General features: G+C 43.7%; 1 protein-coding gene across 2 annotated transcripts in view; it reads right to left on the bottom strand.

Moving 5' to 3' along the window:
* Positions 1 to 17340, bottom strand: part of TUBGCP2 (tubulin gamma complex component 2) — a 33846-nt gene that overhangs the window by 14699 nt on the left and 1807 nt on the right. For both annotated transcript variants that reach the window (XR_013958218.1, XM_080631991.1), the window contains exons 2-13: positions 16746 to 16916; positions 14644 to 14772; positions 14136 to 14312; positions 11525 to 11684; positions 10291 to 10498; positions 9235 to 9434; positions 7619 to 7808; positions 6547 to 6692; positions 5734 to 5914; positions 3624 to 3804; positions 2789 to 2961; positions 1305 to 1433 (exon numbers count right to left, since the gene is read on the bottom strand). Coding sequence is in view for 1 of the 2 variants with exons in the window: in XM_080631991.1 (XP_080488117.1) it covers positions 1305 to 1433; positions 2789 to 2961; positions 3624 to 3804; positions 5734 to 5914; positions 6547 to 6692; positions 7619 to 7808; positions 9235 to 9434; positions 10291 to 10498; positions 11525 to 11684; positions 14136 to 14312; positions 14644 to 14772; positions 16746 to 16895 (2024 nt within the window). In the remaining variant the exon portion in view is untranslated. The remainder of the gene's footprint in view (positions 1 to 1304; positions 1434 to 2788; positions 2962 to 3623; positions 3805 to 5733; positions 5915 to 6546; positions 6693 to 7618; positions 7809 to 9234; positions 9435 to 10290; positions 10499 to 11524; positions 11685 to 14135; positions 14313 to 14643; positions 14773 to 16745; positions 16917 to 17340) is intronic.

The following is a 17340-nucleotide window of genomic DNA, read 5'->3' as shown; positions in this document are numbered from 1 at the left end:
AGGCTTGCACAGTCAAGCAGAGCTAAATATTTCTGTCCTGGCAAATTCACTGCTGCAGCGTGAGAGGGATTATAAAGTCAATGCAAACCGTCTCTGTTTTCCACGTATTCAACTGGCTTTCCCTCAGTTACTGGAGTCAAGAGTTCTGAACCTGTCATAGACTGGACAATGACTTTGAATTCAACTTATATTCAACTAGAATGTTAATATTGAATATTAAAGCAACTAGTGTAACTATTGAGCTCATTAGTAGGGCAAAATTGAAGCAGATAAACGGTTTCCAGCCTTAGCTGTTAAATGAACACTTAAAAATATTCTATGGCTTGCATCAGTATGTTCAGGGGATCCAAATATTTAACCAAATCACCTGCTATCTAAGGTATTTAATGCAATTTCACTAAGGTGAAATAGAACAGTGGGATTATAGAGAGGTTCTTCCAATGTTGATTTACGCAGGCTCTGTGATAGCAAACTAAGAACTGACTTCAGCAAACTGTGTCAGGAGAGGTGGGGGATACCCACCATGGGGGTTTTCAACCACGGCTGCCCTGTTCCCTGCTGTTGTCTCCAGCTCAGTCGTCCTGTGAGCTGGAGGCTGGACTAGGGACCCTCACAGGTCTCTTCTGCTACACCTCTACAATTCTAGGAGAACCAGAGCTACAGTCCTGTTGGCTAAGGTGAGGCAATGTTAACTTGTGACAAGGAAGTGCCACTGGCAAGGCAAAGGGTACTACCTTGCAGTGCTGGGGTCTGCCTCACTCTCCAAACAGGTGCCTCCAGCAACCTGGAGTGCAGATCCAAACATTAAAGTCTACCCTCACAGGTGGAACAAGATAGAATGATTTGCTGGGAAAACACCCCACCATTTTTACTTTATTCAATCTGTATCAGACCAAATATCAATCAAGCTGTGTGAAGGTCACACGTCCTTGCTAGGGGTCTGGCCAGAAGAGAAAGATGTTGCTTTTAAACTACTGGGGTGCTTACTAATCTTGCTGATGCTAAAGTAGTGACCAAGCTTATACGTGAACAGATGTCCGCTGCTGTAACTGTTCCATGTGCTAAGGCTAAAGACCACTTCTTCCTTTCCAAAACTACATGCATGCCAACAAAGAGGAACCAGCTGAGCAGCACAAAGATTATTGAGTAGATACTTCCTACTGAAACCTGAAATGTTATGTTTTGATATCTCTCAGCCAGTAAGAAATTTGTAAGGATCGTTTTCACACCAAAATGATCTGATCTAACTAGCAAGAAGGAAACCCAAACCTTCGCATCTGATCCGGGAGAAAAAAAGGCCATACCACTTAGCTGAATGCAGGGAGAATTGCTTGGCCGTCTTATTGCTGATCCAAACATTGCACAGCTGTCTTTCCACGTGTTTGCAATAGAACATGTGTCTGAAAAGCATCTGGTATCTTGTCAGTGCTTTCCTGGAAAGAAAGGAGAAACCCGTCCAGATTAAGCCCTGTTCTGATCGACAGACTAAGCTGTGAAGGCTAAGCCTGCTGAAAGGCAAAAAGACATCACAAAACACATTCCTTACACCTTCAGCCATGCGGATCCACACTGAAACAATTCAAACCAAAGGAAAAAAAATCACATTTGTTGCCAACCCAAAGAATTTCTCTCCAAGGAGTCCCTCCTCTGTATTTCCTGCCAGCTGGTACATCACCAGCCTCCTTCTTCAATTCCCTCAGGATACCTGCAGGAAGGTCACCCACGAAGATGCTAGGACAGAAGGCTGAAAGCCTGAGGTCACGTACCCACTGCACTAAGATGGTTACAGTCAGCAAAACAATTCACCAGGATTCTCCAAAAAGACGAGGAAAAAGCTGTAACCAAGCTACAGGCAGCATTACCCCATCAGCAATGCACTGTCAGAAGCAGATGGGGATGCTTATTTATAGCTTCGGGGACTGGATTCAGGTCTGTGTTCAGACACTTCAGTGTAGGTGTCTACAGAGCTCCAGTCGATACAGTTCATGAAACCTTACCAAGTACTATTTTCACTTCCATAGCTACCATCACAGCTAACACAGTCACTCTGGAAGAAAGAGACAGAATTCCAAAAGCACCATGTCATTAGAAAAGTCCCCATGTCAACTGCTTTTTAAAGGGGAAATTAAGGGATGAACTAATTGTTGGTGTTTTAACACTTCCACATCTATCACCCTGTTCATCTAACACTGCTTGTCCCATTGCCCTGGCTCACAGGGTTTGCCAGGGAAACAGGAGGCAAATCCCTGTAGAAAAATGAACCCTCCTTTAGTCCCTCATAACTCAAATAAATGCAAGATAGCTTGCTGTAGCAAATCCAGCAACAGCCTTTATCCTTCTAGTGGGCAACCAGGGATACCAGAAAGTGCATTTTTACCACTCTTCACATTTGAGGTATGTCTGAGTCTTGGATGAAAATCCTCTTGTGAGAGTTCATGTTCTTGGGGAAGATACTTCAGAAAGCCATGGACAAATGAAAACTGGGTGACCAGTCACAAGCAAAATCAGGCTGAGAAAGCATCCTTTGAGCTCTCTTCCCACCATATGAAATCAAAGTTTGACTTTCTAAGCATGCCTTAGTAGGGTTCTACTGAAGACACAATCTATATTCCATAGTCTACAAGTGGAGCAAGCAGGGCTAAACACCACCAAAGCATTCCTTGCAAGTCAGCAACTTGTGGCATCACTTTAAAGATACAGACTTTCCAGTATTTTGCTGTGTGGAAATTTGCTTCACTCCCATCCAAAAGCTTTTGCCTTTTATTCCTTCAGCGGATTGATATCTTACCTGTTTATAATAAGGGACAGAGGCCACTTAACAATGTAGTCAAAGGAAAATGCTTCCAAACCACTGAGAGTGAGCTCTGTGGGATCTGCACTGATGATAGCCTTCTCTTGTTTTGTTTCTATAGCTAATACTCTCAAGAGCTGTGTAATGAGGTCATGGGGCATCAAGTCAATCTATAAAGGAAGAACAGGGGAAAAATGAAGCACAGGATACTCACAACTACTGCACAGCAACAGGCATGTGGCAGAAGTGCAAATTAACAGAGTCATTCTCAAGTCATCAGATCAACTTAGGAAGCAATAGTAAATGGTATGATCTGGAATGGAGCAGCAGACACCAGAGCAGTGTTGCTGTAGTGGTTAACAATCAGCATACAACACGCTGCTCTGCTGATCACTCTCCCTTGCTTGATCACTCTTTATTCAGTTCTCACACTTCCCAGGCACAGCCTCTGTGCTGCTTCACATCTGTAAAAGATGCAATCATTAATAGGTAGGACTTCTAATCAGGTGTTCTCTTGTACTCCAAAGTGAGCACCCAAGCTGAGAACAGCGTGAGAAACACAGCACTGCTTCCACTTCATCCTGGGGCCACCCAAAACCACCTTCTTCCATGTTCAAGAAACCAGCAAGAAAACACAAACAGGGGAGGTGCTTCCTGCTGCTAATCTGGATGAAATGGGACTTAACCCAGAGAAAGTCTACAAAATGACAGCCATCAGTTCTCTTTTCCTTCACTGTACATTCAGCAGGTTCTTAGAGGCACAAAGGTCTTCACAAATCATGGCAAGCCTTCTTCTCAAATTCAATTACCTTCTGCTTACATACACCCTTACCTTTAAATCATCCTTGAAAGGATCTGTGTTGGCTGTACTCATTCGCAGGGCTAATTCAAGCAGAGCCTCTAGCCTTGTGGTTATGATGTCATCTACAGGCTTCTTGAGTTCCTCTTCTGTGAGATCCATGAAGTGAACAAAAAAGTCCCCTTGATCCATCAGGAAATAGTGTTTTATAGATCTGCTCAAGAAAATGAAGGGACAATTGATTATGTTTATAAAAGCCCAAGTTAATCCATATTAAACGTAAAGGAACAAAAGCAATCAATTCAGCCAGCCTGCTGGGTTTGATCACAAAATGTTCCTCTTCATGGAGAACACACTGCCACAAATAACCAACCTGGAGACTAGTCTTATGCATGTGTCCTCCTCCCTGCCACCTCAGTCAGGATACATGCAGATCCATCCAAGAGGCAGTTGCCAATTCAGAGCAGAGTCCTGAACTCCTCTGAATGAACAAGTGTCTGTGCTGATTTTTTAAGCACTCCAGGTACTTGTGTTGACTTCTGCTACAGTAGGATGCATAAACTTCAGTTTTCACTTGGTGCCAGGGAATCAACTGCAGTGGGCTGGAAGCTTGGAGGTAACTCAGAGGAGTAACTGGTAACTGCAGCTTTCAAAGCAAAACTAGGACCAGCACATCCTTAACACAAGATGATTGCAGTCTCCTGATCACTGCCAATTTGGGATGATGCTCAGCCCCACTGTTTACCTGATTGTCATTACTCTTTTGAACCAAGGAAACTCTCCCAGTCATGAGGAAGTCAGTGGTTAACTGAGGAAACAAGAGGTAGGGGAGAAAGATACTTACACCACTGACAAACCCTAGAGTGTAAACCCAAACGAAAACCTGACCTAATGCTGGTGATAATCCCACTTCAAGCAGGAGGCTGAACTACAGGTCTGCTGAGGTTGTTGGTCCTTCCAACCAACGTTTCTGGGATGGTGGAGAGAGTCAGTACTGCTGCTTAACTGAAGAGAAGTGGTATCTGTCACAGTTCCCTGGGGTTTAAACAAGCATCCTGCATAGGTCCTCCAAGCTCACACATACACTGGAAGCTCAGTAGCTTCCTCCTCGACGAGCTGCCCCTGCATTTGCACCCTAGCAGATCAGGACAGCTGCTGAATGATCTAGCAAAGACCCTGTTTCAAAGACAAGGAGGTCACAGACATTGACCCCAGCTGGATGGGCTGAGCAACACCTTAATATGAAACTACACTGCGATAGATGGGCCCAACAGAGGACATGTGCCATCAGAACTTCAGAATCCAGTGCCTCTTGAACATTCCTATTAAGCAAAGAAGGCTTGGAGGGATGACAGTCATTAGCAAGGCTAGGAAGAACCTCTTTAACAACTGGCAGGTTTCAGAGAGCTCTCAACCTTTCATGAAACCAGGAATTCCTGGGTTTACTGTTTTCTGAAGATGGCAATAAACTAAAAGCTTGATTCACACGAGGAAGCTGGAGTTTGCATGCTAGAATGCACCTGCATTTGCTATCAGCTGAATGCGTTATGAGAGCCAAAATACAGGTTATCAAAACGAACTTTAAAAAAGCACAATGTTTAGAAAAACCCTGCACTGGAACTTAGGGCTAATACACTTACTCTATTCCAACTAGTCATGTTTGAATGAACAATAACCAGGGCACTTATTTGCTGAGATACTTAATATCCAACTATTTCTTATTCACATTAAACTCTTCTTGATCATAGCAGGTGATAAAGCAAACTCCCTTCCCAGGTGGGAGTGATGAGCCAGGGGACAAGTCATGAGAGAGTTAGAGCACGTCCATACCGGAGGGTGGGTTTTGGGACTGGGCTAGGCAAAGCCACAACTTCACTAATCTAGTTTTGGCAACAGCCTTAGAAGGAACTTGGACTGGAGATGCTCAGATAACCTTCTCACCCGACATTTCTATCATTTTACTCTTCTCTTTCTGTTTTAATTCAGGAAAAACCCCAAATCTTACTTTTTCAGGTCATCCCTTCTAATGGAAATAGAGACAACACATTAATAACGACCCAAGAAAAGCAGCCTAACTTCAAAAAACTTATGTTCACTCTCGGAACCACTGTATTTAACATGCATTTAGTAAAATGAATCAAACCTTAGGTGAGTCACCAGCTCTTTCTCTTCCATCAGGAAATCCAGAAGAACTTTGCTAGCATAGTTATATGCTTTTTCTATTTGCTCCACATATGCTCGCTCTTTTAAAGTATAGATGACTTCTTTAGCCACAGGGCAGGTAACATCACGGCCACATTCTCGCACAACATTTAAGTATTTCCCTAGAAGCAATAAGAAAGAATGACCCATATTCATACCTACTGAACATCCAACTTTCAAACCACTATCTTCAAGAGGAAGATATGCTGTGAGATGTTTGCACTACATTCTACCAAAAGCTGGAAAGGATTTAGACAGCTCTCAAAAGATAATACAGAATTTTAAATTAGGTACCTAGTATCACATTTAAGGAGAGATCTAGAAATGGGTTTATCTTCCAGTGGTGGCAAAACATCTCTGCAGATAGCCAGAAACTGTCAAAATCTGGTGCTGTGCTTCGGAAGTAGCTTTTGGAGGGGTTTGTACTTAGGAAAGAGAGCAGCGGTAGCCATCAGGTTCATTTAAACATCCAAATTAAAACTCAGCATATTCAAACCTCAGTTGTCTAGCTCCCTCTAGCTAGCTGTACCCATGAAACAGAGCAGTAAGAAAGCTCCTGTTGCTGCTGGACTCCTTCCCACATGTTTTATTTATAGGCACTGTGCTTCTTTTACAGTCTGATTCTTCCATTCCTCTGAAAAGTTTGGATGGAAAACCCCACAAACTGACAAAACACGATACATTTATCCTTACACAAAAAATGGTAATGCTTGTCTCAAGATTCCTCTTACATTAGCAGCTTATCTTTACCTACCTGTGCTTAGTATTTTGTCAGCCATTTTCTGCAAGAATGAGGGAATCTGTTGCTGAACAACAGTGTATCTTTGATCCCAGTACTTGTCATTATAGTCCTCCTGAATCTTCTCCTTCTGCAGCTCGTGCTCCTCCACCATGAACTCACTGAACAGTTAAAGCAGATGTTTAGAAGCAGGGAGTGGTACAATGAGGATTACTGGTTTTGACCTGCAAACTGGTAATATGAGCTATCAGAAATAAGGTCTCAGGAAAATACATTCCAATCAAGAACTGAAATTAGTCTGTATTTGTACTAAGAGGAGATGCATTATGCACAGTGTTTCTGCTAATCTGCAGTCAGTGATGACAGAAACAGGATTTTATAGAGTTTGCAAACCAAGTCTAAACATGTATTTGGTTGTCAGTGCAGAGGTGAGGAAGCTGGCCTCTTCCTGTCTTCTCACCATCAGGAAGGCATTCATTTTAGCTATTTTGAGTTTTGCCCCTTCTTAGGATTCTGAAAACGTGGGAAACAGAAATGCTGCATTATCTATTAAACACAGCAAAATGCTTCAAATGACTACAAAAGCCAAGACACTTCAGGCAGTGTTATCACCTCCTACCAGATTAGCAAATTAGTAGACTACATTGAATATAGATTCACTAAATTATCACACTTGTGCCCCACGAGAAGAGGGCTCACCCCTTGTCATGAAGAGGATGAGGATGTGAGAGGAGAATACTTAAAGGGCACAAGCATGGTAAGGTGGAATTTGAGCATATTGCATACTTGAACTGTTGCGCTATTGACTTTTGCATATAATTTCCTTGAATTTGGAAAAATAAAGCAAGTGAGAGTGTCTCTGACTGTATACACACTGAATTAAGTAAGAAATGTAGTTAAACATGCTTCAGCAGCTCCCCTTCCTTGCAGTGCTGCCTTGTCTACTCACTGCTGCCAGGTCCAGGCCCCTAGGTTATGCAGACTTTACAGAGCAGAGAGATGGGTGCACTAAGAAAGTAAAAGCCAAAGACCTGAGCAGTATTTCCTAACTTTTGCATTTCATTTTCATTCCTTAACTGTCCTTTACCTGTAGGGATCATTGATGATGCCTCGATATATCCACTTTTCCAGAATTTCAAAATAAGGTACACTGGCTGCCTTGGTTAAATACAGGCACAGCTCCTGGGCCTGGCTGTCCCCCGTGTAATTAAAAGTCTTGTCATGGAGTAAGCTCAGGGTAGATCCTCCCATACACTCTCCTTTATCCACAGAAGTAGCTAAAATTGAAAAATACAGATATACGGCACAAAGCTGACACAGATTATCATAGAATAGTTAGGGTTGGAAAGGATCTTAAGATCATCCAGTTCCAACCCCCTGCCATGGGCAGGGACACCTCACACTAAACCATGTCACCCAAGGCTCTGTCCAACCTGGCCTTGAACACTGCCAGGGATGGAGCATTCACAACTTCCCTGGGCAACCCATTCCAGTGCCTCACCACCCTCACACTAAAGAATTTCTTCCTTAGATCTAATCTAAACTTCCCCTGTTTCAGTTTGAACCCGTTACCCCTTGTCCTGTCACTACAGTCCCTAATGAAGAGTCCCTCCCCAGCATCCTTGTAGGCCCCCTTCAGATACTGGAAGCTGCTCTGAGGTCTCCACGCAGCCTTCTCTTCTCCAGGCTGAACAGCCCCAACTTTCTCAGCCTCTCTTCATACAGGAGGTGCTTCACTCCCCTGATCATCCATGTGGCCCTCCTCCAGACTTGTTCCAACAGTTCCATGTCCTTTTTATGTTGAGGATTAATTGCGCAAGCTATGGTCTTACTGAATTTAGCACTTGATTAGCTGACCACCCTAAGTCACAGACCTCCGTGTCAGCAATAGAACCCTGCTGTGACAACGCAAGGCCATTCCACCACACAACCGAAAGCTTACATCCTGAAATGTCCTGAAACAAAAAAACCCCAAGTGAAACCCAACCCTCCAGGGAAGGAGAACTGAACTCAGGTAGACACAAGGCAACATGGTGGCTTAAAGTCCAAAAGCCTCCTACGCTGAGGGCATGATGTATAGAGATCCACCTTCCAGGTGGTAATGGAAGAAATACATACTTCAGTAATTTGCTCTGATCTCAAAAGCACTTTGTTCTCAACTGTTACACTGCAGATACCTCAAACGTCAGGATATAGGTAGGGCAATTCCAGTTGGAGACAAGAAAGAAATGTTCACAAAAAGGGTGGTGAAGTCATGGGAAAGGGCCCAGAATGAGGGATCTCCATTGCTGAGGACTGTTCAGACTCGCCTGGACATAGCCCTGAGGAACCTGCTGTAGCTGTGAGCAAGTGGTTGGACTAGAAACTTCCAGGCGTTTCTTCTGTTTGAATCTGTCTGTGGTTATACATCCACATACAGCTGGAGAGGCATTTGGAAAGAAGCTGAGCAGAGCCAGCAGTGGTGGAAACAAATGGTCCAAAAGGCATGGACTATGAAGGTAAAATGCATGGACATGCCCCAGAGCCCATCGCTCGCAAGGAAGAGCTGTGCTCTGACAAGTACAATTCCCCTTGACTTTCTTCTTTAATATAACACCAAATTAAAATGACACATGCCCTGACTGTATTGCTGTGCTGTAGCTACAGCTTCCAGAAACTGTCATGCACCCATGAACATGTAATGACTGTATTTCTGAAATTTACCAAGTGAAGCAAGAATCTCCAGGGTCCTCATTGTGGGCTGGATATAAAACCAGAGTTTCTGCAGTGACAGAAGTCCCTGTCTCTGAAGGTGTTCCAGCTGGGTAATTAATATCATGTATTCCTTGATTAGAGTCCGCATAGCAGCAGCCAGAGCATGATTTACCTGTCCGTACTCGAAGGAAGACTTCTCCTCTATAAACCTGCAAAAAGCAATATGGAAACCCTTTTAGTCAAAACACCTTCTATCATTTTCAGAAGTTTTCAGATTTCAGAGAGATTTTCTTTGCATAAGCAGCAGATTACATGACAGGAAAAGATCTCAAAAAGAAGCTATGTGCACCCAGACACGTGGGGAAAGCACTGCTGTCAGCTTCTAACACCGCATGCCACTGCAGGGATTCATCGGACCAGATTTAGATGGCTCTATACATGTTAGTGGAGAGAGACAGATACTTCTGAACAGTCATCTGGAAGGAGACATGTAAAACAGATCGGATGAATCACATTCTAAAAATGCTTCTCTCTCTTTGCTGATCTTTTAGGGACTTTGAATCAAATGCAGGCATCTACAAAACAAATATCTGCTGCTGGTGAGGTGTACCTTCTCCTAAGACCTTTTAACAATTAAGGTAGCTACAAGAAGGTAGGCAGCAGTAGATTCTCTTACTCAGAACCACACACACAAAGGTGGCCTCTGTCCTGGATGTCCAGTGGAGAGCAAAAAGCAGGAAACATGGGAAATTCATAGCAGAATGGGAAGGGATGAGCCAGAATAAGCAGACATATCCTATTTGCACTCTGCCTGAATTTACCAAGATCAAGTTTAGACAAAGCAAAGGTGAGGTGAATGAAAGACTGAACTGGCAGCAGAGAGAAGAAACCCAGCAAAAAGAAATGTAGCTAAAACCAATTCAAAGCAATTTGAATTCTTACTTTATTATTCCTGTAAGTTTAAATTAAGCTTGGAAGTTAACATCTGCACAAAGACAGATTCTCTGTTCTATAACCTGATGCTCAAAGGAGAATATCCTCCTTTGACAAAAGTCAGCTAGGTACCTGGTGACTGCAGAGTAACTTGCTGCTACAGGAAGAATCCTGGTCACCAGCTCTTTGATGGACAAGTCCAAGTTTGGATCGACTGAAAACGCTCGGTTCTGCCTGCCTACGAGAGGCTGTGCCGTGATGTATCTTCCATCCACACCAATTAGAACGTAGAGCAAGTCCTCCACAATCATGGATTCTTGGGAAGCTAATGGCAAAGTACCTGTTTTCAAAAATGAGACAAAAAAAGAACACAACCATAACATGCCATAATACTGCCTGATTGACCATTCACATCATTTCGGTCTAGTACCTGAAGCTTGAAAGGAAAACATACTACCATTCAAACAGAATAAAGGAAGATCTCGCAAAGCTAAATCAAGATAGAAATGACTGAGTGAGGCTCATCTCCAAAATCATCCACTTTTCTTTCCAGGAAAGCAGAATCCTTTACTCATTTATATTCAAAACACATCAAGTAGACAGGGCTATACACCTGACATCTGTGGCCAAGAGAACATCACCCACAGCCTGTGCTGCTGATCCTTCCACCCAAAAGGGCTCAGCTATAGTGGACTCAAGGAACTCTGATCTTGTCAACAACTCCCCCTACCTTACCTCCACTGAAATACTCGAATATCAAGAAAACAGTTCAAACACAGACACAAACAAATGTGCAAAAGCTGTAAATTGAATGGCTAAGTCAATCCTGCAGGAAGCACAAAGGACTCAGCTCAAAATACAATTAAGTGAATAAGAAATGATACACAGCTCAGCCTTAAAGCTAGAATACAACAGGGGGAGATTAGTCCCCTGCTGCTCTGGTGAGGAGAGAGACGGCAAATTGGAGAGGTTGTTATAGTCTTAGTGGAGAGGATATTGACCTGGATGGATCGATGAATGCTTCCTTGTCAGATATTAGTACAGATCTTTCAGCTGAGAATGCAGGTCTGATACTCCTACAGTAAGAGGTCATGAAGGTTCATAAAGGCTCATAAATTCAAGAGAGAAAAAGGACTGTGAAACTCCAAACAGACTAGAACCCATGGATCAAGAGTGGGGCTGGAATTCAGCACAGGAGAAACACTGTGAACAAATCAAGTTTGGGGTTTGGTTGAACCCTGCTCTTCATCTGCAGAGTGCAAGGAGCAGTTCTGCTTCCATCCTGAGCGTGACAAAGTCTGAATGGCACTTCTGAACAAGCACAAAACATTAAAAGTTAATGCCATTTTTCCTGTGTACCACATACCTATAGGTACTGTTGTGTCAGTGCTTAAACTGGTGCCAATTAAGAAGTCACCAATAAGTGCAGGTCTCTCATACACCCAGGATGGAAACACTGGAATGGGCTGACCAGAATTCTTCTTGTTCTGCTTATCTCGGAGGATTTTTCGTGTGAGCTCAAGAGGCTGTTGGGAAAAGAGAGGGAGAGAAAGAAGGGGAAAAAGAAAAAGATCTTCAGAAATCAAAAAGATCTTGAATTTCAAGCAGAAATTGACTGTAAACTGGTAACTTGAGAACAGAATGTAGAATAGCTGATACTTCACTAGCACAGTGTAGGATTTGGTCTCCCAGTACCACCTAGGGTATTGTAGTCTGTAATTTTTCTATACAGTTGGCCTTTTTATTGTTGGAGGGTACATCAAATAATGCCTTTCAGCACCCTTCCCCACCAGCCTGGGTGACAGGGCACACACACAGCGGAATAGAGTGGGAACATGCACAACCACCAGGCATCTTACTAGTTTACAAAGTGCACCACACAAATGGCAGCAAACTCCTTCCAGAAGCAGTAAGCAGTAACACCTGATTCAAGGACCACTTGCAGACAGGCTAATGAACACCTCCAAACTCCATTTCTGCACAGTGGCTACTGAGGAGCTACATGCCAAAAGAAATACAGATAATCCACCCACAGACAGCTGGAGAATGATGGAGTTTTTTTACTCTGAATACGAGTCAGTGAAGGAAGTGAGTTCTTAAAAGACTCAAAGACATTCCATCCCTGGTTCTGGGTCTCTGACACTAAAGTAAATGGTGTGTAACATTCATTATCAGCTGGAGAGGCTTCTGAGATGTACAGCCTACATGAATATTTAGAGCCCCGGATGTATGAACACAAACAATATGCTTATGAATGGCCATTTCTTAAACTCCACAAATGTCTATGTGAAATGGGATATACACAGCAACATTTTACTTCCCTCTCACAGGTCTCAGAGGAGAGGGAGAGAGGAACTTGGCAGAAAGCAAACGTATGTGTGAGCCTTGCATCTTACAGAATGGCACTCTTACATGTGAGAGGTAGCTGATGCACACTGTGGCTGGCCCTGGCCATCTTTCATATTCTCAGAGTTGCCCAGTCTTGAAATCCTTCAAACAAGCATCAATCACAAGCATTCAAACAAGCTGGGGGACCACTCCTCCAAGAAGCTCTGGTTTTGGGCATATTTGCTGCAGCATCACTGCTGGCATAACATCAGGACAATGTCCGCAGGTCAGAGAGGCATCCCAAAGCAACACTACCTTCCTACTTATACCATGTATGTGAGATCTGCTAGAAGGACCTGAATTTCCTCTGCTCCCCTAACAGAAACGGGACTTTCATAGGAGAAAAGGATGAAGCATCAAGTAAGCTGCCAGCTGTTCAAACGATGACTAAACTTCACATAAAACAGCAGATCTCAGTGTAGGATTGAGTCTTTCAAATGGGTAAACAACCTGAACTCCTTTACAAAATGGTAAACCTATACAGTGAAAAAATACCCCACTATTGAAGTAATATATTTACTACTAGTAAAGTAGTAGTTCACTTGTCTGTCACAATCTGGACACACAGACACTGGCTAAAAGATCTAAACATGATGTGCATTTTCTGTATCAACTTGAGCTCCAGATCATTAAAGAAGACCTGGAATGGAAGATCTCTCTGTAGCACTGGCTCTATACAACACGGCTGTATGAACAAGCTTCTGCTTAGGAGAAGGGCAGCTGCCATTACATCTTCCCAAATAGCAGGGAATGAGTTGGAATAAAAGCTCCAATAAACCATGGACCTCACCACCTCCATGAACTATGCACACTTATGAGAGGGCAACTAAGAAAGTATCCAAGTCCAAAAGCTTCTGAGGTATGGAGGTAAGTATGGGAGATCATACAATCAGAGACATACTATCAGAGACATATAAGGTATCAAGAGCACAGGTGAATGGAAGACAGTACTATAGCATAGAGATATTTCAGTGAGATGGACTATACGAAAGTTACACCTTCAAAATTCAGAGACATGAAGTAATTCCTATCTCCAATTGCCAAAATGAAATCAGACCACAGACTCAGAGAATAGTTTGGGTTGGAAGGGACCTTAAAGCTCATCCAGTTCCAACCCCTGCCACAGGCAGGGACACCTTCCACTAGAGCAGCTTGCTCCAAGCCCCTGTGTCCAACCTGGCCTTGAACACTGCCAGGGATGGGGCAGCCACAGCTTCTCTGGGCACCCTGTGCCAGTGCCTCACCTCACAGTGCTCCTGATCAAGCACTGCCACAGGCAGAAAAGGAAACATCAGCACAGCTTAAAGTGGTCGTTTGAAATGGGAAAATGAAATTACATTAATCGCCAACAGTCACAACTGTCGTGGCCTCAACTTGACTTCACTGACTTACATAGAATAAAGCCGCTTTTATTAAGAACAGCACAAAGATTTAATATAAGCTGACTAATACATTTTGAGAGATAATTTAGGTTATCTGCACAGATAGGAACATCTATAATTCCGCTAGATGACAGAACTGAAGAGCACAGCTATATGTACGAACAGAAGGGAAAGATTTTGTGCTCAAAGCTTGGGAAGAGGCAGTACCTGCTGTACACTGGAGTTGGCTGTGACACTGCCCAGCTGCTTGCGTAGCTCCTCAAGCTCCTGCAGAGATATCTTGGAAGTAGATGAGGGGATGGAAAAATTTGTGCTGCCACTGGTTGCTGCATTTGCTGCAAGTTCTGCCCTTTCTTTAGCATTTTGTTGCAAATACTGGAGTGTCTGTACATACATGAAGACAGAAAAGATCTGGTGAATGCTGGTCAGCACACACTAAAGCAAAAAACATATGACCATAAGATGGCTGTGCTAAATCAGACCACAGCTCTTTCTGTCCCAGTTTTCCATGTCTCAGTGGTTTATACCAAGAATAGAGCAACTCTCAGTAGTGTTTTAACAATTAGGTCTACTTTTAACAAGTAGACCTGGAACTGGTTATCTATCGATTTCTATGCTGAACATTATCATCAGAAAGCATGCTGTACTTAAAACCATTGCACTGTTGATACTGTTGGATACTTATAACACATCCAGCTCTAAAGCAGAAACAAACCTCTTTGTCTTCTGTGAGTTTTGACAGCAGATAAACTAAAGAATCAAGATGCCTTGTATTTTTAGATTTCAGCTCATCATACTTCTTTAAAAAATCTTCAGGAGTTCGAGAGAACTCTGCTATTTTTACCTGTAAAACACCACATAAATAATAAATGTTTAATGTACATTATTAGCTCAGCATTCAAGAGAGAAACATTGCACAAGGAAGAAGACAACGAGGTGCAGGCTGAGGTTGCCACCAAAGTACTCCAGGGAATGGGTTTTGGACTGAATGCTGCAGCACTCATCTCCTGCTAATAGTTATGCTGGAGGACAGGGGGAGTCCCGGGACTTCAGGTGATAGAGAAGGGACTACAGGAGAGAAAAGATGAAGGTAAGCACAAGATCTGCAGCAGGGCTCACTTTGCACATGCTCGGTCTGAAGCAATATAATTTTGTATCAGCAGGTTTATTAAGGAATTTGGCATTGATGAAGACACTGGATCCACTTTGGAGGCCCCCCTAGTAAGACAGACATCAACCAGACTGAGCCCAATGCAGAGCCATAGAGATAGTGGGGTGTACTGCCTGCTGCCCAAAAGGGTTACAGACCCTGCTCTAAGGGGCACAGCAAAAGCACCACAGGCACTGCCACGAGCTGTGACACAGAAAATCCCAGCTGACCCTAGGGAAAGAGTCCTTTCTGGAGAGAGTGGTGACACTGGGACATGGCCAGAGATGGAGAAGTCTCCTAGAGATCTTCAAAATGCAGCTAAGCAGTCTGCTGTAGCAGTGATGCTGGCCCTACTGGGAATAATGGGTTGCACTGCAGGTCTCCAGCTGTGCCTCCTACTTCAATCTTTCTACAAGTCTATAAACTGTCAGTGTAAATGATGCACGAGACTGCAATTAGAGCAAACAGGCAGTTCAGGCTACAAAGAGCTGAACTTCCAGACAAAATTAGCAACTTGGAGCTTGACTGATGGACTGCTTTTAAAAAACAACATTGAAAAGCAGTATTATGGCCACAGAAGTATACCTGGTCATGAGAATATCAGGCTTCAATCCCTAATACTTGGGGATATTCAGAAGAAAAGTCAGGTATTGTTCATATCAGCACGTTTCATACAGTTACCCTTTCTCAATTATTTGATTCCTCCAAAGGACAATCCCTCTAAAATTTGAAACAGCCACCATAGGCACAAAATAAGCTCCTTCTTTGAACTTCCCCCTCATCTCAGTTCTAACACTCCTTCTTATGGTCTTCTATCCATCCCTCCAATATGCAAGGATTTTACCTTTTTCCTGATCTAATCTTTCTACTTTATACCCCAAATTGAGATTTCGGATCAGATTCCTTTTTTATATACCCATGCCAACATGATTTCACCATTATTCTTCAAATAACTTGGCACGGCCATTACCCACCCCCTAACATGTATCCAGCTCCACAAACACACAAGTCAAGTTCTCTCAGAGGGAGGTAGAGTATGGAAAAGGTACTTCATAGCACAGGCCAAGAGAAATCGTAGAATCACCATAGAATGACCAACTGGTTTGGGTTGGAAGGGACCTTAAAGCTCATCCAGCTCCAACCCCTGCCACAGGCAGGGACCCCTTCCACTAGAGCAGCTTGCTCCAAGCCCCTGTGTCCAACCTGGCCTTGAACACTGCCAGGGATGGGGCAGCCACAGCTTCTCTGGGCACCCTGTGCCAGCGCCTCAGCACCCTCACAGGGAAGAGCTTTTGCCTAAGAGCTCATCTCAGTCTCCCCTGTTCTGGCAGGTTAAAGCCATTCCCCTTGGCCTGTCCCTACAGGCCCTTGTCCAAAGCCCCTCTCCAGGTTTCCTGCAGCCCCTTTAGGCACTGGAGCTGCTCTAAGGTCTCCCCTTAAGGAGTCTTCTCTTTTCCAGGCTGAACCAGCCCAGCTCTCTCAGCTGGACTGAAATCACACTGAGGAATCTTAATCCTGACTTTCTCTTTAGGGAGGAGCGTGCTCTCAGAGCTGATGGAATCTCTATCAAGGACCGCAAAGAAAACACGGTGCCTCAGGAGTCCCGCTGCCCCCCCAGTAAGGTCTGAAATGCATGTTGGCTGTGATGACAGTGCACCAACACTTACCTTCACACTGTGTGCAGAGACAGCCGTGGTAACATACGGTGTTCGATTCTTCTGCAGAAGATCAATGTAGACTTCAGCTCCTTCCCCTCCGTGAACGTGCAGCAGGCTGAGCAACTCATTGACATCATGGTGAATGCGGAACTCGCTCATACTCCCACTTGAGGCTACGAGCTACGCGGGACACAGAAACAAAGGTGCCAAGTTATTTTGCTGCTGTACATGAAAATATACCCTGAATGTTTCCTGACTACATTATGAGCCTGCTCCAAGGTTTGACTGGCACAAAGAAATACATTTTGTTTGCAATTTGTGCAAGCAAAAGAGAGGTACCTGTTATCATGCCTGGTTTAATTATACTGGTACAAACCCCAGTGATAACAGAGGTGAGCCAGCAGAGAATTTTTCAATCTGGTGGAGAAGTCACTGAATCATCATAAAGAAGTGCTGGTTTCTGTACTGACAGACCGCAGACACAGCTGGAACTGCTGGCTCCAGCAGCCTGCCCATGCTGCTGCTTCTGAAGCCATTCAAACCCAGTTTTTCCATGTTTAGGGGTCTCCATATTTATATTCTTGCACATTTTGTTAACAGAGAA

This window comes from Psittacula echo, assembly GCF_963264785.1.
Source record: "Psittacula echo genome assembly, chromosome: 20".
Lineage (NCBI taxonomy): Eukaryota > Metazoa > Chordata > Aves > Psittaciformes > Psittacidae > Psittacula > Psittacula echo.
The sequence above is the reverse complement of the archived record's forward strand: the minus strand, read 5'-3'. Positions and strand labels throughout refer to the sequence as shown.